Here is a 24,593-nt window from a genome sequence, read left to right on the forward strand (position 1 = left end):
AAGGGAAACAGGCTGCCCCAAGTCCAGGACAAAAAACTCGTATATGACATAAGTGCTCTTCCCACCCAACAGATGAGTAACTTCTCTTTGGAGGCCCAAAAAAGTCTGACATCCAGATCATCCCTGCTTGCCAACTTTATTGCTCAAAGTCCAAAATAGGCCTGAGTATTGAGTCCAGATTGCTGCCAAGCTGTCATAAGCTAAACTGTGTCCTCTGGAGTTGTATGTTAAAGCCCTAACCCCCAGGACCACAAAATGTGACTGTATCTGCAGCTGGGTCTTTAAAGATGTGATGAAGGTAAAACTGGGCAATTAGGGTGAGTGCTAATCCCATCCGACTGGTGTCCTTATAAGAGGACTTTTGGATAGAAAGAGATACTAAGGGCACACTTAACAGAGATGACCATGTAAGGCAGCAAGGCAGTCAGCAGCAAGCCAAGGAGAAAGGAAACCTGCCAACACCTTGATCTTCAAATTGCAGCCTGCAGAACGGTGAGAAAATAACTTTCTGTTAAGTCCTCCAAGTCTGTGGCATTTTGTTACAGCTGCCTGGTCGGCCTAAAGATGAACCCTCTGAACTGTTCTATGAACTAGCTTATAACCTCTGCCATATAACGTGGTATCAGAACCAGGCATGAGGTCTTCTCCAGACTCACGGAGGTGAGAAGGATCTGGGCTTCCTTAGCCGACTGGTGAGGACAGAGTTGCCTGGAGCTGTGAATGCACTTGTGTGCACCCAGAGACTCTGTTTCTACTCTTGGTTCTGATGGGCCAGAGGCCTCCTGCTCCTCTGCTCTGAAGGCAGTTTCCAAACACAACAGGTTCCTAGGGCTACCTCCAGTGTCCAGTACATCCCATCAGTTGGAAAGCACTTTCTGTATTCGTTCCCGCACTTCCTTTGGTCCCAAAGACACCATCATTTCAGCTACAGGTGGTCCTTGCTAAGAAAAAAAAAACAGAAAACATTTCGTATGATCTTAAGCTGCCTAAGGAACGAAAGCCCAGCCTCAGTCCAGACATACCCCAGGCTAACCCCGAAGGAAAGAATTTGCATTTCTGTTTTTTATTTTTCAGGCTGCGGCTGCATCTTAGGAGCCTATTCTTTTGTACTGATATGTCCGTTACCTCTCATCAACTGCCAGCTCCATGATGCATGCAGAAAAGGTGGGTGTGTGTTTTATTCACTACTGTATCCTCTGTATCTAATATGGTGCTTTTACACAGTAGGCACTCAATAGGTATTGTCTCCTGAAATGACTGAGTGAGAGGAGTATTCATGTTTCATTCACCTTTGTATGAAAGATAAGTTCAGTACTACTGGTGAATGATAGCTGAATGGATAAATGAGAGCTCCATAAACAGTCCAACCCATCTGCCCGCCTTACCGCCTGTCCACTGAGGGCCACTCGGAGGAGTTTCATCACATCACTGTGTTTGGTGCCAACCAGACCTTCCGACAGCTTCTTCAGTTCTGCATTCAGTATATCCTGAGTTAAGCTCATACCAGGTCCTTCTAAAAGCCTAGAAAAGGGTCAGTCTATGAGGCCAATGGCAAGTGGGTGGGAGGGAGAACTTTGGAAGGCAATGAATCAGCTATAATATAAAGAGCACAGTCAATATTCGGGCCTGCCTGAGGAAGAGGGGAGGGAGGGCATATCTACTACTCTCATCCCCATTCAGGTTGGGGGAAGAAAAAACAACTAGAAGACCACATTACAGAGGATCTAGGCATATGTGAGCATAACATAGAGAAACTAAGACCATACCAAAATAAGAGGATTTACTAACTGCTACCTCTGTACAAGTAATTTCTATGCTTCAGTTTTCTCAACTGTCACGTGGGGATGACAACAGCATCTGCACCTCACAGGACTATGGTGTGGCGAAATTAAAACATGTAAAGAACTAAGCACACTGCCTGAATAGGTAGTAAGTACTCAAAAGTATTAGATCTTTTACTTCAATAAAAAGTTCGCTAATATTTATTACACCCAAGAGCTCACAGACATTGCAAGAGGATCTAAAAGAGATTCAGGAATGGGTTAGATGTAGGATGGAAGGATGAAGTCCTCTGGGAAATGATCTGAAACACAGCTTCAAGACTGGGGAAAAGGGGAGACTTTTGGAGATATAAAATGGAGAGCAGAAAGGAAGCAATCAAGAGACTGTAGCCCCAGTAAGAGCCCTGCCACCAACTTGCTACAACCATCCTTTGCCCACAGATTGAAGAACTTAAGGATTGCAGCTTCATTGGGCCAGCAAATTGCCCTTTTCTGGCAATCCGGCCGAGATCTCCCAAAATCATGTTTGATTTCAAGAGGAATTTCCTATTCATTTAGAGCTGGACTTGCAAAAACTTCGCCCCAGCCCTGATTTGGAATTAGAGCAAGAGACCAACACATGGTGGGAGGGAGTCTATGTGAGACAGATGGTCCATGATACCCACTCTGACAATGACCATTCATTCACAACGGCATCTGGACAGCTCTACTCCAGAAGCTGGTTCAGTGTATAGTGCTGCTGGCTCTGGGTAATGGTTTATAAGAGACCTGAGCAAATAGCCTTTCGGCGCAGACAGATCTCCTTATTAATTCTAGGGCTTGAGGAACTAAGTTCCAATTTGAGAGCAAAGTAATCATTCTTACTGCATCATTAATTGGGTGACATGATTGCTGTTATTTATGAAATTAAAGAGATAAAATACTGAAAATATAAAAGGTAATGTGGGGAAAAATAGACACTCTCCTTAATGTCACTGTGGGGAAACAACCTGCCAAGGAGCAGGTGAAAGTGACAGGCCCCAGATGGCCAACAACGGCTGCTCAGAACTAAGATCTGGCCTGGAGCTTGACATGGGCACAGAAGAGATTTTTAGAGATCGGGGAACTTCTGATCATTTATGTATCAGCTTTCTTGCCTTGAGTGGTAGCACCAGAGTGCCTCTAAATACAATTCCCATAGCAGGATAGGGAGTTAAGACACTAATTCCAATGAATTACTACTAACAGCCACTATAGTGGAATGTGCAAAATTAAGGGAGTATTATTACTAATGATAACAGCTCTTGGGTATTTATCCTGGTGCTATACTTGCAAACATGCTTAATAATGTCTATTCAAGGTTACTCATTGCAGCATTGTTTATAACAGCAAAATCTGGAAGTAATCCAAATGTCCATTAGTAGGAGGGGTGTTAAATAAATGGTGGTAAAGTGGTATAATAATGGGATAGGTGTAGCTGTAAAAAAGAATGAGAACACTCTGTAAGCACTGGAGAGATCAAAATATATATACATATTAAGTGAAATAAAAAAAGACACAGAATGGTCTTTTTTTAGCTGTATGTTGTATTGTGCCTTCTGTGTAAAAAAAATGGGGAAAATAAAAAGTATTATTTAGATATAGTTAAGAAGAGTAGGCTATGGCCAGCTAGCTCATTTGCTTAGAGCATCATCTTGTTACGCCAAGACTGTGGGTTTGATCCCTTGTCAGGGCGCATACAAGACTCAACCAATGAATGCATAAATAAGTGCAACAATAATACAATATGTTTCTCTTTTTCTCTCCCTTCTCTCTCTAAAAAAAAAAAGAATGGTAGTAACATACAGAGGGTTCTGGAACTGGGCAAATGGGGACAAGGATTACAAACAGGACTCCCAATATACACCACACCATTTCTAGGTTTTAAGCCCAGGCTTAAGAGGTTTGAATGTATTAATGATCAAAATATTAAATTTCAAATTTAAAAAATTTTAAGAATAAAGTTATATATACATATCCTTGAATATAGACAATTCACAAATGAAATTGCTGAGTATGGCTCCTTTTCTATTGGGGGATTGAAGTAGGAGGGAAGACATTTTTTGCTATAAACCCTCTTGTACCATTTGTATTTCTTGCCACTTATATATATATTTTTAATATTTTATTCACCCTGGCTGGTATAGCTCAGTGGATTGAGCATGGGCCTGTGAACCAGAGTATCGCGGTTCAATTCCCAGTCAGGGCACATGCCTGGGCCAGTTCCCAGCAGGGGATGCATGAGACGCAACAATACATTGATATTTCTCTCCTTCTCTCCTTCCCTTCCCCTCTAAAGATAAATAGAATCTTTAAAAAAAAGCCCTGCTCCAATATTAAAAAATATTCTATTCATTTATTTTTAGAAAAAGGGGAAGGGAGGGAGAAAAGAGCAAGATGAACATTGATTGGCTGCCTCTTACACACCCTCAATTGGGAACCTGGCCTGCAACCCAGGTATGTGCTCTGACCAGGAATTGAACCAGTGACTTTTTGGTTTGCAGGAGGATGCCCAACCCACTAAGCTGTACCAGTCAGGGTGTACATATACTCTTTTCACTTCAAATTGTATATTATAAAAATACATGGAAGGTTCCTAGGATTCAGGTACTGTCCAAGTACTTTACGTCAAGGAGAAGCAAGAGCAAGTTTCATTAGACATGTGGTCTCAACACAGAATGACTGGGTTTGAATCCCTCACCCTCTGACTTACTAACTGTACCATTTGCCTCCCTTCCCATTCTTCCTCCCTCCCTCTCTTTCTAAATTGATTTTAGAGAGAGGGGAAAAGAGACAGAGAAAGAGAGAGAGAAAGAAACATCAATTTGTTTTTCTGTTTATTTATGCATTCATTGGTTGACTCTTCTATGTGCCCTGACCAGATATGGAATCCTCAACCTTGGGTGTACTCTCTAACCAACTGTGCTACCTGGCCATGGCTTGGCTGTATCATTTTAGATAAGTTACTTTTCTAAAAAACATTTTACTTACTTATTTTTAGAAAGAGGATCAGGAAGAAAGAAAGAGGGAGAGAAACATCAATGTGTGGTTGCCTCTCATGCTCCCCCACTGGGAACCTGGCCCATAACCCACGCATGTGCCCCAACTGGGAATCAAACTGGTGACACTTTGGTTTGCAGGGTGTTGCTCAATCAACTGAACACACTATCCAGGTCTCACTTTTGTATGTAGTAACAAAATTTTTAGTTGGTTACATGGGTCCCAAGTTAAAAAAAGTACATTTTTCGTACTTCCAGCCAAGATGGAGGCATAAGTAGATACACTTTGCCTCTTCATACAAGCAAAAAAAGGACAACAAATTTAAAAACAAAAAATAATCAGAACTGCCAGAAGATTGAACTGTATGGAAGTCCAACAACCAAGGAGTTAAAGAAGAAACACTCATTCAAACCAGTAGGAGGAGCGGAGATGGGCAGTCGGGGCAGACAGGATGAGTGGCAAGATGGCGGATGGAGAATAGGGCAGGTGAGGTGGCTGGCGGACTGGGTGGTCCTACATTTGTGTTTGGATAAACCAGGAGGAACAACTGAGGAGCAAGACAGACCACACGACCCTGAAACCCAGGGTTGCAGCACAAGAAAAGAAAGCCTAAAAACCTCTGGCTGTAAAATCTTTTGGGACTGGAGCAGCAGAAGAAACTCCCAGCCTCATAGGAGAGTTTCATTGGAGAGACCCACAGGGTCCTAGAACCTATAAAATCCCATCCACCTGAGAAGGGCCCAATTTGACTATGGTACCAGGGGAAGTAACTGAAAGCCTAAGAGTGTGGGGCACGTGGTATTATTCCCTCTTGACCCCTCCCCCACATATAGCACCACAACTAAGCAACCAGGGTTGTCCTACCCTCGTGAATACTTAAGGCTCCGCCCCTTACAACATAACAAGTGCACCAAGACAAAGAAATATGGCCCAAATGAAAGAAGAGACAAAAACTCCCCAAATAGAACAAAGTGATTAAGAGATAGCCAATCTATTAAATGCAAAGTTCCAAACACTGGTAACCAGGATGCTTACAGGTTGAGGATGGTCATAAAATAGAGGAAAAAGTGAAGGCTATGCAAAGTGAAATAAAGAAAAACACACAGGGAACCAACAGTGAAAGGAAGGAAATCAGGACTGAAATCAATGGTGTGGACCAGAAGGAAGAAAGAAACATCCAACCAGAACAGAATGAAGAAACAAGAATTCAAACAAATGAGGAGAGGCTTAGGAAACTCTGGGACAAATTTAATTTTTCCAACATCCAAATTTTAGGGGTAACAGAAGGAGAAGAGGAAGAGCAACAAATGGAAAACTTACTTGAACAAATAATAAGGGAGAACCTCCCCAATCTGGCAAAGGAAATAGACTTCCAGGAAGTCCAAGAAGCTCAGAGTCCCAAAGAAGGTGGACCCAAGGGGGAACATACCAAGGCACATCATCATTACATTACCCAAGATTAAAAGGAAGGAGAGAATTCGAGAAACAGCAAGAGAAAAGGAGGCAGTTACTTACAAAGAAGTTCCCATAAGACTGTCAGCTGATTTCTCAAAAGAGACCTTACAGGCAAGAAGGGGCTGGAAAGAAGTATTCCAAGTCATGAAAGGCAAGGACCTACATCCAAAATTACTCCATCCAGCAAAGCTTTCAATTAGAATGGAGGGACAGATAAAGTGTTTCTCAGATAAGGTCAAGTTACAGGAATCCATCGCCACCAAGCCCTTATTATATGAAATGTTAAAGGGATTTATCTAAGAAAAAAAGAGAAAAAATATGAACAGTAAAATGACATCAAACTCACAATTATCAACAATGGAACCTAAAAACAAACAAACAAACTAACTAAACAAACAACTAGAACAGGAACAGAAACACAGAAATGGAGATCACATGGAGAGTTATCAGAGGGGAGGCGGAAGGGGAGAATGGGGGAAAAGGTACAGGGAAAAGAAACTTCAATGGTAGGTAGAAAATAGGGGGAGGATAAGAATAGTATGGAGGAAATGGAAAAGACAGAGAACTTACATGTATGACCCATGGACATGAATTAAGGGTAGGGAATGCTGGGGCGGGGGGGAGGTGCAAGGCAGAGGGGAATAAAAAGAAGGAAAAAATGGGACAACTGTAATAGCATAATCAAGACAGTATACTTTTAAAGAAAGCACATTTCCCAGACTCCCTTGTGGCCTGGTATGGCCATAAGATAGCTAGTGAGATACAGATGGAAATGAATGTGTAGCTTTTAAGCCAGTTCACAAGGGGGAGGTGTCCCATCTGTCTCCTCTTCTCCTCATTCCTCTTCTGGCTAAATATTGGATGGTCTGTGAGTCACCATGGATCACTTACACAAGAGTGAAATCTAGGGATGGCATTACCCTGGAGGCATGAAGGAAAGCCATTCACCCCAGTACTGTTAGGTAAAAGGAAATACACTCATTAGTTGGAAGAGAATTGCATTCTCCATGTACCTCGTCCAGAGCCTCTGCAGAAGTAGTAGCCAATGTGGAGGAGGATGGGCAGGCAGTGAAAGGGATAAAAGGAGAAACTGGGACTTGGGGACATATTTTTGGACCCTGTGCTAAGCCTCAAGTCACCCTTGTTCTGACGACTGTGATTACACAGACCAGTCATTCCTCTCCATGGTTGTTTTCCACCCTTGTTATTGAGAGTGTTCTGATACTGTTACAGTAAGAACTTGTATCATCTCCACCTTTCAGATGAGAAAACAAGCTCAAAGAGGTGCAGTAACTTGCCCAAAGTGAAGTCATCTAGGCAGGTGAACTAACTGGATGAGTAAGAGGTGAAGCCAGGATGGAACCCAGGTGAGTATAACACCAGAGTCTGAATGCATCACCTCTTTCAGGGAGAGTCTGGGTTCCTCTGGGCTCCCCTCCTACCAAAAGAGTCAGTGAGCGATTAGCTCACCAAGAACCTCTCACTAGCCATGAGTTGTGCAGCAGGCCCAACTGCAAGCCCTGGGGTAAAGGAGACCCTGAGAGAAGAGAGGGTAAGAGGGTGTAGAACCTTGAGCTTGGCTTGTGGGGACTCACCCTAGTACACACTTGGCAATCATATCCACCTTCTCTGAGATGGCATGTAGCTGTGCTCGTCTTACAGCAGGGCGCGTCCACAAGTAGGAGTGTGCTGGGGAGACCAGGTCCTGCAAGCGGCAGATATGACCCTGGAGGAAGAGGCAGACCTTCAGTGCACTGTGGACAGGGCTGACATGCTGGAAGGGTAATAATGGGGGTGCTGCCACTCCCTCAGTCTCCCAGAGCTCCCAATCCCACACCTGTCTCAGGAGGATGATCCTCTCTACATAGGCTGTGTCCAGGACAGTCCTGTCTGGCAGCTGGCTCCCAAATGTCTCTTCCACAAGCACCTGCAGCTTTCCAACCAGCTGGCGCCTCTGGGTCTCATTGCTCACCAGCCGACAAAGGTGCAGCCTGTGGGAGAAGCCAAAAGAATTCCCTTTACACTTAAAGGGATCTGGTTAAGGTTTTAAAGAGGTAGCTTTAAAAAGCAACCTAGAGCCCAGGCTGGTGTGGCTCAGTGGATTGAGCACAAGCCTGCGAACTGGGGCGTCACCAGTTGGATTTCTAGTCAGGGCACATCCCTGAGTTGTGGGCCAGGTATCCAGCTGGGGATGAGTGAATAGCAACTTAAGGATATTTCTCTCCATCTCTTTCTCCGTCCCTTCAACCTCTCTCTCATAGTAGGTAAATAAAATCTTTAAAAAGCAACCTAGAGCTCTGGCTGATGTGGCTCAGTGGATTAAGTACTGGTTTGTGAATCAAAAGGTTGTAGGTTTGATTTCAGGTAAAGGCACGGGCCTGGGTTGTGGGCCAGGTACCCACCCAGTTGAGGGTGTGCAAGAAGCAAGTGCACACATTGATGTTTCTTTCCCTCTCTTTCTCCCTTCTTCCTTCTCCAAGTTCTAATAAATAAATAAATAAATAAATAAATAAATAAATAAATAAATAAATAAGCAAGCCAGCAACCTAGAAATATGCTGCTTTAGTGTTTTTAAAATGGTAGCTAACACTTTAACTAGGAAGATATCACACAAAAATAAGAGATTTCTGACTTTTTAAGGAAAGATTTCATTTATTTATTTTTAGAGAGAGAAAGGAGAGAATCACTGATCAGTTACCTCTGTTATGCCCCGACCTGGCGACCTGACCTGAAGCCCAGGCATGTACCCTGACCAAGAATCAAACCAATGACCTTTCAGTTCATAGGGTAATGCTCAATCCACTGAGCTACACCATCCAGGGCTCTGACTTCTCTTGTTGGGTTATCAGATCTGGCCACAAAGGGTCCTCATTCTCCATGCTCCAGGTGGCTTGAGCGGAATAGAGGCTGCCTAGTTTACACCACCAGAGCTTTCTGGTTTGTAGCCCCTCTGTCCCTACCCCACCCTCCTGTCTTTCTCCTGGCCCACTGCCACCCCCCGGGCCACCTGCCTGAGCTCTCCAGGCATCCATTTACAAAGCAGAATCAGCAGTGTCTCCTTTCTCTTACAGCTTGAAGTGTAGGCTTCAAGGGCAAAGGGCACAAAAGGGCAAAAGATAAAAATATGAATTTCTCGGATTATGAGCAATGGGAACGATTCAGAGCTCCCAGTTTAAAAGTTCAGATTTTTTTTTTAGTTGAAATTCCATCACCCCCACTCTTACTGGGTAGATCCGTTGGTTAGAGTGTCCTCCCGATACACCAAGATTGTGTGTTCAATCTCTACTCAGGGAACATACAGGAATCCACCAATGAATTCATCAATAAGTGGAACAAGAAATTGATGTTTCCCCTTTCTCTAAAAAAATCAATCAATCAATTTTAAAAATCAAAAATTTTTTCTCTCTTCTAGACTTGTCTTGTTTCTTCTTTTGAAAATAGCGAAGACTCTGAGACTCCAACCCTCCAGCCAGGCCCTGTCAGTCCTTGGTTCTCTAGGCTGCCCCAGCCCAACAGGCAGCCAGGGGTTGGTGAACATCTCATGGGATCTGTAACTGGACAGGCCTGCGAGTGAGGCCAGCCCCGCCAGGTGTTCACGTGACCATACGGAGCCTCAGGATGGTCACCTCTAATGCAGGAACAACAGCGGGCCTCTTTCAGAGATCACTGTGTAGATTAAATGAGGGACTACCAGTAAAGCATTGAGCACAAGGCCTGCCTCGCTACCACAACTGGCACTGGAGACAGGCAGGGATCGGAACAGAGGCCCCGGCACGTCAGGGAGGATGAGAGCCCCTGGGAGGCTATGTGGAGTACAGAGTGACCAAACACATAATTTTTTTTAGAGCAATTAAAAAAAATCACATGAAGTTGGTACTGACACTATTTCCAGGATGTCCCTAGTAGCTAGAGGGGACAGTAGAAGAAAAGGAATCAAAGACCTGATGGCCCTGCTTGAGACAACACAAGTAGGGTCCAGGGCCTGGGACACAATAAGTGCTGGATGACTTAATCACTATTACTACTTCCACCACAGCACTAGTACTGCTGCTGCCATGACAACCACTACTGCTCTCTTTACTGTTACGAACTAATCACAGCAGTGCCTTTGTTACTGGAACATCTAACATAAAAGCTTCGGCTGCGTTAAACCTGTGGGTATCCCAAAGCCACATCTCCTCCCCAAATCACACTAAGCAAAGCCCACCTCTGTCCTCCTCTGGCTACCGATATGCTTTAGGGGTACTAGAGCAGGCTACAAAAAATCTTCCAGGTCTCACCCCATCTTCTCTTATGGAGAATACTGCATTCTCCATAAGAAAGGCAGAGTACAAGTAGCAGTCAGTGTATGTGTTGCATTTGTTCTTAAATACCTCATTCAAGAGATACCCACCATTTACTAAGTGAACTTGGGCCAGTTAGGTAACTCCTCTGTCTTCATTTCCTCATATGTAAAAAAGGGAAAAATAATAAAACTGACCTCACAGGTTGAGTGCATAAGTAAATGAAGTAATAGCCCTGAAACACTTGCCATTCATGAGTTCCCTGGGCTCATGTGAAGGAAGCACCAAGGAGAGCCTGTCCCCAAACCAGTGCTCAAGAGAAGGCAACAGGGGTCCTTACAACCATGAATATAAACCTGTCTGCTGCTTTACCACCCAAGCCCTTAGACTGGGACATGTCAACAATGAAGGGAACTGTAATTGTGTTTGGAGGTTTCTGAGTGAAGGACCACTTGAACATGAAATAGGTGGCATGTTTATTGTTGGCAGAAAGTGCCTGTTTATTGTTGGCAGGTGGGAGTGGTTCTAAAGTGAAGATGCTCTCCACCAGGCTTTGGTGGTCAACAAAATCCATACAAGGGTATCCAATATTGGTAATGATAAAACAATACCTACCATCGACAGGGTACTTTCTGTGTGCCAGGGACTGTGCAAATACTTTAATGCAACATTTAACTGAACTCTTACAATGCACAAAGTGGGTACTGTTATTAGGCCCATTTTAGAAAAGAGGAAACAGAGGCCTGAAGAGGTCACACAACACTAGACACCTGAGCCCACAGTCAAAATCAGGTGTATGCAACTCCAGAGCCCACAGGACCCTTTGCTGTGGGGATCCATCATCAGTAAGAAAGCCCTTTTCTGCCAGGGGTTCTATAGCCCCCCACTTACCTGTTGAATTCTGGGAGCTTCTCCAGGTCTAGCAGGGCCGAGTGGCAAGTGATCCGGGTCAAGTCAAACTGTGCTATCAGCTCTGGCAAGGTCCTGCCCATTCGGTTTTCTGCAAGCGAGGGAAGTCCAGCTGCTCAACTGCCTCTCTCCCTGCAGTTTCAACTCTAAGGGAGCTTGAGTGAGCATGCTCTGGGCTCCCCATCCCATTTTCATCAAAGAGATTCAACCTCTAGCTATTTTTATACCAAGGGCCCAAATGAACTTTCATTTGCAGAAAGGATTCTATCACTAAGGAAAGAAACAGTTTGGTAACAATCAGGCTTAATCTACCTTCACTGCCCTCATAGATGTGAGCTGCAGGAACAGCATGCCCACTGCCTAGCTGTACTGCAGTGTCTGATTCCATTGGCCTGGGGGGTTCTGAGAACCAGAATGCTTTCTAAGCTTCCTGCAGCCAGAGTTAAGAATGCTGCGCTGGGAGCTGCTTCTCAAAAGCAGCAGCTCTGTCCCATACAGCTAGTGGGTATCGTGGTTAGACATCAGCCTACAGTGAGCCTCTGCCATGTCACTTACTAGTTGTGTGACACTGGCAAGTTACCTATCCTCTTAGAGCCTCCCAGTCCTCTTGCAAACAGTGGACATAATAAACATCTAACAAGGATTTTAAGGATTAAGTAAGAGCAGAGTCAATACTAAGCAGACTATTACTGTCTCATTTTCAGAAATCTTCCCCACAAAGACGTCATCATATTTGGTGCTTCTCTAGGATTTGGCTCTAAGTTTTGGGCCAAGGATAGAGCTTAGTTTGGAATAAACTGGGGTCACAGTAATACCAGTAATACTGTTATAGTAGTAACATAATTGTAATAAACATAGTATCTGCAATCGTGTAGCAGATACTATGCTGGAGCCTTACCCTCATGTGCTCAGTGAATGCTAACTTACACCTAAGAGACAACCACTTAGCCCCATTTTACAGATGAAGCAACCAAGATTCAGAGACCATAAGCTCCTTGAGGGCAGGGATTATGCCTGTCTTGTTCACTGTTGTAGCCCCAGTACTAACACAGTATCTGGCTCAATAAATATTTGTGGAATGAAAGAATGAACTTGTGCAAGTTCACATAGGTGATAAGTGGCACAGCCGGACTGAGGATCAGGTAGGCCTGGACCCAAGCCCTGGTTCCTCACTGCAATGGTCCCATGGTGACCTCTCAGGTGAGCAGGTACCTGCAAACCCTGAGCCACAGTTAGTGATGATGTCAAGTAAGGCATCTGGGAGGAACCCAGCAGCAGCAAAACTCTCCAGGAAAATGTCCCCTTGCCTCTTGGACAGCTTACTGCCATCCTTATTGAGGAGCAGAGGCAGGTGGGCAAAGCGAGGCGGTGTCCAGCCCAGGGCCTGGTAGAGAAGCAGGTGCTTGGAGGTTGAGACAAGCCACTCTGAGCCACGCAGCACATGGCTAATGCCCATGTGGTGGTCGTCCACCACGCAGGCGAGGTGGTATGTGGGGAAGCCATCGCTCTTCAGGATGACCGGATCCCCCTCCACACTGGCTACTTCATGCCGATTCCAGCCAAATATCAAGTCCTGGAAGGCCGGTGCCTCCTCCTCTAGGCGAAAGCGGATAGCAGGCTTAGCGTCCTCGGCCAACTTCTGGGCTACCTGCCCCTGGCTCAGGTGCCGGCACCGATTGTCATACCTGTTGGGAAGTAGAGCAGCATAGCTGCTAAGAGTACTGATGACAGGCATGAGCCCTATCTCTATCTCTGATAACTGTATGACCTTAGGCCAAAAATGTAATCTGTCTGCCCTGGCTGGTGTAGCTCAGTGGATTGAGCTTGGGCCTGTGAACCAGAGTATCATGGTTCGATTCCCAGTCAGGGCACATGCCTGCGTTGCAGGCCAGTTCCCAGCAGGGGACATGTGAAAGGCAACCATACATTGATATTTCTCTCCCTCTCTCATTCCCTTGCCCTCTGAAGATAAATAAATAAAATCTTTAAAAAATGTCCCCCAAAAGTAATCTGTCAGTAGATAAGTACATTGTTTACAACAAAAAATCAGCCCTAGCTGGTGTGGCTCAGTGGATTGAGTGCTGGCCTGCGAACCAAAGGGTTACCAGTTCGATTCCCAGTCAGGGAACATATCTGGGTTGTGAGCCGGGCCCTCAGTAGGGCCTACATGAAAGGCAACCAATTGATGTTTCTCTCCCACCCCTCCCCACTCTCTAAAAATAGATAAGATAAAAATCTTAAAAAAAAAAAAAGGAAATCAGTGCTGTAGTGAATGTCGTGACCTTGTCCAAACATCTGGGTCCTTGTACAGACAGTTCACTGAAACTGGAACTGAGTTATGATGCCACTCCTGCCAGGAGTGCAGCTAGTGCAGGGCCACCAGTTAGCACCATGTCTCAAAGATTCCAACGAAACAAAATGATGCCTGTCAACATCATTTGCCACACTCTCTCTTTTTTATAATAAAAGATTAGAAATAATGTATACCTTAGTAAGGAACTTATTAAGTAAATAATGATATGTCCATACAATAGAATACTATGCAAACATCAGGAAACCTGTGCACTGATACAGACTAATCCATGAGAGAAGAAGTTGTGCAATACACATATTTTGTGCTACCATTTGAAGAAAGAGGAAGAGAAATGATATGCATTTATCAGTGTACGTACTGAATGTCTCTGCAGAAAACATAAGCAAATTCTAACACCAGTTGTCTCTGGAGAAAAAAATTAATTAAGTAGCTAGAGTCAGGGTTGGGAGAGAGCTTTGTGTATGTATTTTTCTGAACATGAGAAAATTTTACTTATGCAAAATAACGAGTAATTAAAATTAAGTGTTTCTGCCTGGGACCCAGTTGGCAGCTCTGACATGATCTCAGTGATCCCTCCCACCCTCCTGGTATTTCTGCTCTTGTGTCCTCCCCTTCCTCTGAGTGTTGGCTGGACCTGGTGACTTCCTCCTAATGAACAGAGCAAAACCAAACTGGTGACTGTCACTTCCTTGATTAGGTTACAGAAATACTCTGGTTTCTGTCTTATTCTCTCACTTTCTCCCTGGCTCACTCTAAGGAAAGCCAGCCGCCATGCTGTGAGCTGCCCTACAGAGAGGCCCGAGTGGCATGGAGATGTGTCCAAGCAACAGCCAGTGAGGCTCTGAGGTCTGCCAACAGCCCCATGGCAAATGGAAGCAGATTCTCTGTGAGCTGAGCCTTAAGATGACTGTGAGCTGGCCAGGACCTTGGCTGCAGCACTGAGAGAAACCCTGAGTCCTGACCCACAGAAACCGTAAGACAGTAAAAGTCTGGGGGTAACTTGTTATGTAGCCAACAGCTAACAAACAGACTCGACTTTGGAAAGGTAGCATAACAGGCTGGGGCTCTCACCGGGGCATCTGGCGGCTCCTCAGGGCCTCCTTCTTCAGCAGCTGCAGCCGCTGTGGTGAGCAAAAGCAGGGGTAAGCAGCGCCAGTCTTCAGCAGAGCTTCTGTGGCCTGGGCATATAGCTTAAGCCTCTGGGACTGCAGGTAGGGCCCAGTGGGGCCTCCCCGGCGTGGGCTCTCATCAGGGGGAATGCCTGAAGCATGGAAAGAGACTAATCATAAAATAGTAACCATGAGCTATACATGACATTGGTTCTCAGGCACTGCTCTAAGGGCTTGGCAAATGGAAGAAAGCTTCTAATCCTCCCAGCAATGTGTGAGCTCAGTACTACCATGATTTCCCATCTACAGATGAAAGGTTAAAACACAGAGTGGTTTAATGCTTAAGGTCACACAAATGGGAGGAGGAGGAGAAGTCCAGCAGAGGTGTGCTGGCTCCATGTCCTCACTGCCAACTACATGTCCCCTCTGCCCACCCTTTTCCTAGGGTGGGGAAACCCACCCAGGCCCAGCACAGCCAACTCAGGAGAAAGATGTGGTTCAGGGAATAGCCCAGAAGGCCTGGTTGGTCTGCTGGCTCTACCCCTGACTGGCTATGACAAGGGGTCCAGATGTGGAAGTACCAAAGTGCCAAGCTGTTTTTATATTTTGTGGTCTCCACAAGCCTCAGAACAACACCAAGTAGATGCCATTATTATTCCCATTCATTAACATGGACACTGAGGCAAAGAGGGACTTGGTTACATCACTTGGCCAAGGATAAGAGGCACAACTAGATTCAAATCCGGGTGAGCTGGCCCCAGAGTCCATGCTCTTAATGACTCACTGTACTTCCTCTTTGCATTCCTTAGCCTTGGTAAGCCTCCGCTCCTTTCTCTGAAAAGTAGAGCTGATGGCCTGCTATGCAGAGTGACTGAGAACTAAAAGCCATCGGTGCTCACAGAGGACTCAGCCCTATGGCATCCTTCTAACAAATGCAACATAAGCCCAAGGAAACATGATGGCCAAATCTAAAATCTCCAACCCAAGGCCTAGGTTCCTCAGGTCACAAAGGGCGCATTAAACTATGAACGTTTTCAGGACGGAGCAGAGGGGACACAGAAGAGTTGAATGATGGTGTTTTTGCGCTTTAAATAGCTTTCAAATGAATTAGGAAGATAAGAACACGGATAACCCTGCACATTCAACATTAACACAAACTCTGGAGGAGACTGTCCAGGTTTGAACTCACTGGCCAGTATGCAAACCTTGAGTGAGTTGCCTTTCAGAGACTACATTTCCTCATTCGTAAAAGAACACAAACTTACTGTGAGTGTGGTCACAGTAAAGTGCTTAGTGCACTGCCTGATATGTGCAAGGCACTCGGTCAGCTTTGGCCATAATTGTTTTCAGTATTATTAGGCTCCCTCTCCCACTGGGCCTCCACTTCTTCATTTGTTAGAAAAGAGGGTTGGATTAGGTATATTTGGGGCTCCTTTCCTGACCTAACTGAATGGGTTCAGCACGTGGATATCCTAGGGTTTAAGAGTAACTCCACTAGGGGAACTGAAAACATGTTCACAGCTCTGGCCAATAGCTCAGTTGCTTAGAGTGCTGTCTTGATACACCAAGGCTGAGGGTTCAATCCCCAGTCAGGGCACATATGAGAGGAAACCAGTGAATGCAGAACTAAGTGGGTGAAAAAAATCAACAATTTTTTTCCTCTCTTTAAAATCAATTAAAAAACTTTTTAAAAAAAGAAAACAGACTTCCGCCAAGATGGAGGCATAGGTGGATGTGCCGTGCCTTCTCACACAACCAAGTTTACAGACAACTAAATATTAGCAACAGAAAACACAGCCAGAACACGGAAAATTGAACTTTTCAGAAGTCCGATAACAACAAATTCTTCAGCCTGACTGGTAAGGGGCGAAACCAGCGGCTGGTGAAGCGGGGTTGTACAGGAGGTCTCGGTCAGATGGACTCGGGCGCGGAATCCAGGCGCAGGGTCAGACCTAGTGAGCGACCCAGCGAGCGACCAGGCGAGCAACCCCGGGGGAGACAGCCGGGCCCGGGGCTGCGTGTTGACTGAGGTCGCGCATTTGTGCGTGGGTGGACAGGCGAGGGAGTGGGCGGTTGGACCGGGGCCTAGCGGGTCCCTTCGGCAAGCGGCAGTGGCGGGCGCCGCCATTTCCCTGCTCTGACCCCACCTCCACATACAGTGTCATAACCCAGCAACTCTGAGTGGCCCGGCCCAGGTGAACCACCTAAGGCGCTGATCCTCACCCAGCTGCGAGAAACAGCAGAGGGGGTCGCCATTTCCCCGCTCTGACCACGCCCCCACATACAGCGTCACAACCCAGCCACCTGGGAGTCCAAGGTGCCGCTTCTCACACTTAAAGCGTGAGAACAGACCAAAAATGTTGCAAGAAGATCTCAAAGCCCCAGAGCCCATAGATCTAAGCGATGAAGAAATAGCAAAACTCTCAGATGCACAGTTTAAAACACTGGTCATCAGGATCCTCACAGAACTGGTTGATTATAGCCACAAATTAGACAAATATATGAAGGCAAAACTAATTGAAATGAATGGAATTGCACAGGACACCAATAGCAAGGAAAAGGAAACTGGGACTCAAATCAATGGAGTGGACCAGAAGAAAGCAAATAATGGCCAAACAGAAAAGAGTCAAGAAGCAAGAATTCAAAGAAATGAGGAGAGTCTTAGGAACCTCCAGGACATCTTTAAACGCTCCAACATCCGAATTATAGGGGTACCAGAAGGGGGGAAAGACACAGCCACCAGTGGAAAACTTATTTGAACAAATAATAAAGGAGAATTTCCCCCAATCTGGCAAAAGGAAATAGACTTCCAGGAAATCCAGGAAGCTCAGAGAGTCCCAAAGAAGTTGGACCCAAGAAGGAACACACCAAGGCACATCATAATTATATTACTGAAGATTAAAATGAAGGAGAGAATCCTAGAAGCAGCAAGAGCTAAGGGGACAGTCACCTACAAAGGAGTCCCCATCAGACTGTCAGCTGATTTCTCAAAAGAGACCTTACAGGCAAGAAGGGGCTGGAAAGAGGTATTCCAAGTCATGAAATCCAAAGACCTACATCCAAGATTGCTCTACCCAGCAAAGCTTTCATTTAGAATGGAAGGGCAGATAAAGTGCTTCTCAGATAAGATCAAATTCAAGGAGTTCATCATCACCAAGCCCTTATTATATGAAATGTTAAAGGGACTTATCTAAGAAAAAGAAGTTAAAGAAACTAGTGAAAGGACAACAAACTCACAGTTATTAATTACCACCCCTAAAACGAAAGCAAACTAAAAGGACAGCTAGAGCAGGAGTGGAAACATAGAAATGAAGATCTCAAGGAGGGTTAGCAACAGGGGAGTGGGAGGAGGAGAAGGAGGGAGAAGGTACAGAAAATAAGTAGCATAGACAGTAGATAGAAAATAGATGGGGGGGCAAGAATAGTATGGGAAATATAGAATCTAAAGGACTTGAGACACATGGTCATAAACTAAAGGGGGGTAATGGTGGGGATGGGGGGTAGGGTGGAGGGGAATGAAGGGGGGAATAGAACAACTGTAACAGCATAATCAATAAAAAAATTAAAAAAAAAAAGAAACAGTTACCCAGACTGGTAGGAGGTGTGGAGATAGGCAGCTGGGGTGTAGAGGACTCCCAGCAAGGTAGTGACTGGAGGACAGGTAGGCAAGGCAGTGGCTGCAGAGTGGGCAGTCCCACACTGCATGCAGATAAACTGGGAGGAAAAACTGAGGAGCAAGACAGACCTGGAAACCCGGGGTTCCAGTATGAGGAAATAAATCCTCAAAACCTCTGACTGAAAAACACTGTGGGGTTGCAGTGGCAGAGAAACTCCCAACCTCACAAGAGAGTTTGTTGGATAGACCCACAGGATCCTAGAATGTACACAAACCCACCCACCCAGGAATCAGCATCAGAAGGGCCCAATTTCCTTGTGGGTAGTGGGGGAAGTAACTGAAAGCTGACTGAGACCTGAGCAAGTGGCACTGTTCTTTCTCAGACCCCTCCCCCACACACAGTGGGAAAAAAAAAAAGAAAACATGTTGCCCTGGCTGGTGTAGCTCAGTGGATTGAGCGCGGGCCTGCGAACCAGACAAATCACGGTTCGATTCCCAGTCAGGGCACATGCCCAGGTTGCAGGCAGGTTCCCTGCAGGCCAGTTCCCAGCAGGGGACACACAAAAGGCAACCATACATTGATGTTTCTCTCCCTCTCTCCTTCCCTTCTCCTCTAAAGATAAATAAATAAAATCTTAAAAAAAAAAAAAAAAAAAAGAAAACATGTTCACATAAAAACTAGTATATAAATGTTCACAGCAGTGAATCATAAGAGCCAAAAAGTAGAAAAAAGCTGAATGCCCATTCTTGGATAAATGGATAAATAAGCAAAAGGTGGTATTTCTACACAATGACTGCTACTTGATCATAAAGACAATGAAGTACTGACATATACTACAACACAGATGAACTTTACACTAAGTCAAAGACAGTCATAAAAGACCATGGATTGTAGAATTCCATTTACAATGTATGAAATGTCCAGAATAGGCAAACCACAGGGACTGGTTGCCAGGGGCTGAAGAGGGAGGAATAGGTAATCACTACTATTAGATAGATACTGGGTTTCGTTTTGGAGCGATAGAAATGTTTTGGAATTAGAGAGTGGCGATGATTGCACAACATGGTGAGTATACTAAAATTCACTGAATTGTACAATTTGAAGTGGTAAATTTCATATTATGTTAATTGCATGTTAAAAAAAAAAAAAAGAATGACCCCTGAAGCAAGAAGCTCCAGCAATCAGCACTCTGGGTGCCTAGGAACCTGGCCTCTGCGTCACCACAATGCTGGGGTAGGGATTGCAGGCTTCATTTACACAGTTGTGCTGGACCAGCTGTGCTCCAAACAGCTGGCACCTGTTCATTGCCACCCTTTGTGCCCAGCAGAATGCCTGCATATAATCAGAGTTCTCACCTGGCTTACATGGCATAACAGCTCTGCCCATACCTCTCATTACTCTGCTCTACTCACTGTGCTTGGGTCATACTGGCCTCCTGGCTGCTCCCCTAACACGCCCAGCACTTAGCTTCCATGTTGTTGCCTTGCTTTGAGCACTCTTCCCCTAGGTAACCACAGGGCTGGCCCCTCGCTTTGTGTCAGTCTCTGCTCTAGCATTACCTCCATAGTGAAGACCACCCTGTCTAAATAAGCATCCCTCCCTATGGGCTCCCAAACCTGCTACCCTTTTCTTACTGACAAGAATGATTTGTTTACCCATCTTCCCCTATTTACTGAGCACAGGGTCTCTGTTGGTGCTGGAACACTACCTGGGTCATAGTAAATGGTTTTGGGTAAAGAATGCCTTTTATTCAGCTACTCTTGACTGAGTAGCTGATATAATTCTTTATGATAGGAGACAGAAATGAAATCAGTTTCTGCCCTTTAGGAACCCAAAGTCCAGTTAATAATTTACCTGAGATTAAAATATACATCTCAAAACGGTCTTAGTATTTTCTGTATTTTTTTCTTAGAAAACTTAACTAGTCATACCTGTTCCAGCAGACAGGCAACTGCTCACCCAAGGAACACAAATATACTTTTCCTTGTCCTCCCTGAGCTTAGCTGTGTTCGGGATTAAACTTCCCACGAGACGATCGACTTCAGTTCCTCATTTGTAAAAGAACAAATGTGAGGACACACACATTTTGTTTGGCTCATATAATGTGGTACTGAAAAAAAATCCCAAAAACCCGAGCTCAGATTTAACAATGAAAGGCATTCGTTAAGAAACAACAAAAACTCTGGAATTTCGGTTCCTCTTGGAAGTCAGATTCGACAAGCTGAGCCAGCATTCCCACTTAGAAATAAGGGACTGGAATTTCTTCCAGCTTACCGCAGGTCTAGCATCCTCCAGGTCCATCTTATACTCGGTCTATTTTCTGCCTGCTCCCAAGGGGACTTGAGATTCTGGGATAAGAACAGGAATCTAAAAACAGCCTTGGACCTTTTCTTCAGGCAGCTTTGGCATCTTCTTAGGTGGCACCTAAGGAAGGTGGCACCTTAGCTGCCACCCAGGAAGCACAAATGTCCCATCTCTCTAAGAACTCCTTATTCTCCATCCTGGTGTTTGTGGGAGTGTAACAGGGTGCAGCCAAGAGGGGGGCCCCAAAAAGGGATTTGGAATGGGGTCCAGAACTCAAGGTGTCCAGGAAATATTAGAAAGATATATAAGATATCCTCACCCCTTCCCCCCCTGCAGGTTGTGAGTTGGGGGAACGGACAAATGGAGTAGGGCCATCGAGAGGTGTTCTGTACAGCAACTGCTTTGCAGCTAATCTCTGGCATGGTCATTTAACCTACCTATAACCTTTAACTGGCTGCATAGATATGTTAAATAGCTGTGGCCATGCTCTGAGCCAGGGGGATGGAAAGGGACTCTCCCCACAAGATGTAACTGGGGGGCAGGTCCCTGCCCCCCCACCCCTTACAGTGCCTGTTTGGGAGCTTGGAGAAGATTGGCTCCATGATATGGGGCCACCGCTGCCCAGACTCATAATGGCAGCCCAGTACACTTGGAATAATACAGGAATGCTGGCAGGTATAACTTATAGGAGGAGCCGGAAATGGGGCTGCAGAGGAGGACTGGCACGGGGATTTAAAACTCAGACTCAACAGCCATTGAGGAGAGAAAGCCACATGCAGCTGTGGCCGTGCAGAAAGAGGGCCACATGCAGCCACATAAGGGAGACAGCCACGAGGCTTTGCCCAAGTGGGGATCCCTGCAATTGGGGTAGAGAGAATCACCATGCCGCTTTAGCAGAGAACTGCCACTAAGCTTTGGCAGAGTGGCCATGCACCCCCCCCCCCCCGCCCGCCAAGCCCCAGCTTTGGAGGAGAGTACTATGCGGCTTTGGCAGAGTGGGGACCCCTTCCCTGCAGCTTGGTTAAGAGGGAACCACGCAGTTTGGCCAGAATGCAACCCCCCCCCCCCCCCCGTAGCTTTGGTAGAGAGAGGAACCATGCAGTTTTGGCCAGAGTGGGGACCTCTACAGCTTTGGTAGGAGAGGGCCACATGGCCTGGAAAGCAGAAGAGACTTTGCCTAGAAAATGGGTACGAAGAACTCTTTCCAGTAGGCTATAAGAAGGTGCCACGTGGCTTTGGATTAATTAGAGATCCTGCCTGGACGATGACACAGGTGACAGTGCCAACGGCCTGAAACATGGACATTTGCTTCTTTTCCTGAGATATGGTAACCCAAATTGGGGCAGAGGGAGAAGGAAACACTGTGGGTGTTTGCCAGTATCCAAAAGGACTTTGATATTTTTTAATGGGGACCGTAGGTCATTACTTTAAGTCTGTACAGCATTAAATAAACATTTCCTTTTCACAAATCTCTGGTATTGAGAGATGTCACCTGCCCACTCCAGCATGTCCTCAATATTGTCTGCTGCCCCGAGCACAAGGCGGGATTGGTCCGTGTCCTCCATCCGCAGGATAAAGCTCCCTCCAAATTTCTTGGCAAAGATGTAGTTGTACAAGGCAGTGCGGAGGCCACCCAGATGCAAAAAGCCTGGTAGAAAAAGAGAACAGTTCCAACGAGATGGTAACATGACCTTGACAAGCCTCAGCCCAGGGTCAAATGAGCTTTGGGTGTGATAGAGTATGTCCATGAATACCAAAGCCCAAGAAACCACCAGCTCTGCCCCATCTCTCCAGCTTGCACCTAGACAGTTAGACTGCCATAGAAGAGCACAGGGTGGTGACTTCTTTAGCCTCTTTCTGGAAGAAGACCACCCAAGTTTTGGAGCATGTCATCTTGTAAAAGGCTCCAACTCCTCAAAAATGCATCCATCATTCTACTTTAAGATTTGCCTCAAGGTCAAGTTTCACCCAAATGAGAAGCAGCAGAGGCTTAGTCACTGAAACCATCATTACATGCGTATTTAACTTATGCAAATTCAACGATGTACTTGAGGAAAAATGACAAATTTTATTTATTTATTTAAAAGATTTTATTTATTTATCTTTAGAGGGGAAGGGGGGAAGGGGAGAGGGAGAGGAACATCAATGTATGGTTGCCTTTTGTGTGTCCCCTGCTGGGAACTGGCCTGCAACCCAAGCATGTGCCCTGACTGGGAATCGAACTGCGATCCTGTGGTTCGCAGGCCCAAGCTCAATCCACTGAGCTACACCAGGCAGGGAGAAAAATGACAAATTAAAGATACTGTAAAATGATATTTTCCATACATTCTCTATGCACTGCATATCATACACTTTGAATTTTGTCTATTTGAGATTTTCACCTCAAATGTTGGCTTTAAATGCTAACCAAAAGTAACTTGATTCTGTGATTATTTCTCGTCACCTGAATTTAAAATTCTAAGATTTTACTTTCCCATCATTCCTGACTGAAAACTTAAAATTAACAATTTTCTCGGGGCCGTTATTTCCTACCTTCTTTGGCTTAGCCCACAGCATTGTCTGCACAAGGAGCTCATTTGCACCTTCAAGTACAGGTGGTGGCACAGGGCTGGTAAAGCTCCCTGGTGTCATGCAGTCTCATTTTAACACTGATTATGTGTGACTTGCAGTTATTGCAAGTCCGCCACAAACCAGTGGTCCCAAGGTAGAAGACAGGGGTCCAGGAGTTGAAAGCCAGACCTCTTATGTGAAATAAACCTAGATTTAAATTCTGCACCCACCATTTATTAATTGCTATCCTTTGGGTGCTTTAACTTGTATGAGCTCCAACGCCCTCATCTACTAGAAGGATTAAACACAAAAAAATAAAGGCCTGGCTACTGTGGTTCAGTGGACTGAGCACCAGAGTGTAGACCAAAAGGTCACTGGTTTGATTCTCATAGCATATCCCTGAGTTAAGGGCCACGTTTCTAGTAGAGGGTGCACAAGAGGCAACCACACACTGATGTTTCTCTCCATTTCTCCCTCTCTTCCCCTGTCTAAAAATGAATAAATAAAATCTTAAAAGGTCCGTGCCCTGGCTGGTGTAGCTCAGTGGGTTGAGCGTGGGCCTGTGAACCAGACAATCACGGTTCAATTCCCAGTTAGGGCACATGCCTGGGGTTGCAGACCAGTTCCCTGCAGGCCAGTTCCCAGCAGGGGACGCAGGAAAGGCAACCATACATTGATGTTTCTCTCCCCCTCTCCTTCCCTTCCCCTCGAAAGATAAATCAATAAAATATTTTTTAAAAAAAGGTCCATTCGTGGACCCGTTACTGCCTCTGTAAAATGAGGTCATGCTGCCCTCTCCCAGTCTGACTTCACCGGAGCATCATCGGTGGGCCTCAGCCAGCAGCTTCACGTCCGCCAAGTTACCTGTGGGGCTGGGGGCGAACCGCACCCGCACTGCAGCCCCAGGATCAGTGCCTAAGCTAGCCTCGCAGGGTCCCGAGGAGTGCCCCAAGACTCCTGGGGTCCTTCCCAGCTGCAAAAGCCTCCTCAGGAGCACCTCCATCTGCTGTGCTCTCGCCCACGTGGCCTCCGTGAGTCACTTCCGGGAACTCCTCCTAGCCAACGCGCTTCCTCCACAGGGGGCCCCCCCCCGAACTTCACCCCTGAAAGGCGCGGACCACTAAGCCTGCAAACTCACAACCCTAGTACAGCCGAGGCCCAGCTCGGCCTCTAGGGGGCGGAGCCAACCGAGTGGGCAATTTTCCGGGTCCTCCCCTCTCCGCTGCAGAAAGGTGAAGCGTGGCATGGGCTGG

General features: G+C 45.8%; 1 protein-coding gene across 3 annotated transcripts; it reads right to left on the reverse strand.

Moving 5' to 3' along the window:
• Positions 1 to 119: 119 nt before the first annotated feature.
• EARS2 (glutamyl-tRNA synthetase 2, mitochondrial) lies at positions 120 to 24,553 on the reverse strand. Of its 3 annotated transcripts, none has more exons than XM_037158837.2 (9): positions 24,205 to 24,550; positions 22,283 to 22,438; positions 14,832 to 15,021; positions 12,659 to 13,131; positions 11,429 to 11,537; positions 8,092 to 8,245; positions 7,850 to 7,980; positions 1,386 to 1,521; positions 120 to 941 (listed from the first exon to the last, which is right to left on the reverse strand). In XM_037158837.2, the coding sequence occupies exons 1-9, from the start codon at positions 24,341 to 24,343 to the stop codon at positions 858 to 860; spliced, it is 1,572 nt and encodes a 523-aa protein (XP_037014732.2). In that variant the 5' UTR covers positions 24,344 to 24,550; the 3' UTR covers positions 120 to 857. The 3 variants fall into 3 exon arrangements, with proteins under 3 accessions (XP_037014732.2, XP_037014733.2, XP_037014731.2); XM_037158838.2 differs by having other exon boundaries at positions 24,338 to 24,549; XM_037158836.2 differs by lacking the exon at positions 120 to 941 and having other exon boundaries at positions 1,003 to 1,521; positions 24,205 to 24,553.
• Positions 24,554 to 24,593: the final 40 nt, after the last annotated feature.

The sequence above is a fragment of the Artibeus jamaicensis genome, unplaced genomic scaffold (assembly GCF_021234435.1).
Source record: "Artibeus jamaicensis isolate MK-2021 breed Jamaican fruit bat unplaced genomic scaffold, CSHL_Jam_final contig_700, whole genome shotgun sequence".
NCBI lineage: Eukaryota > Metazoa > Chordata > Mammalia > Chiroptera > Phyllostomidae > Artibeus > Artibeus jamaicensis.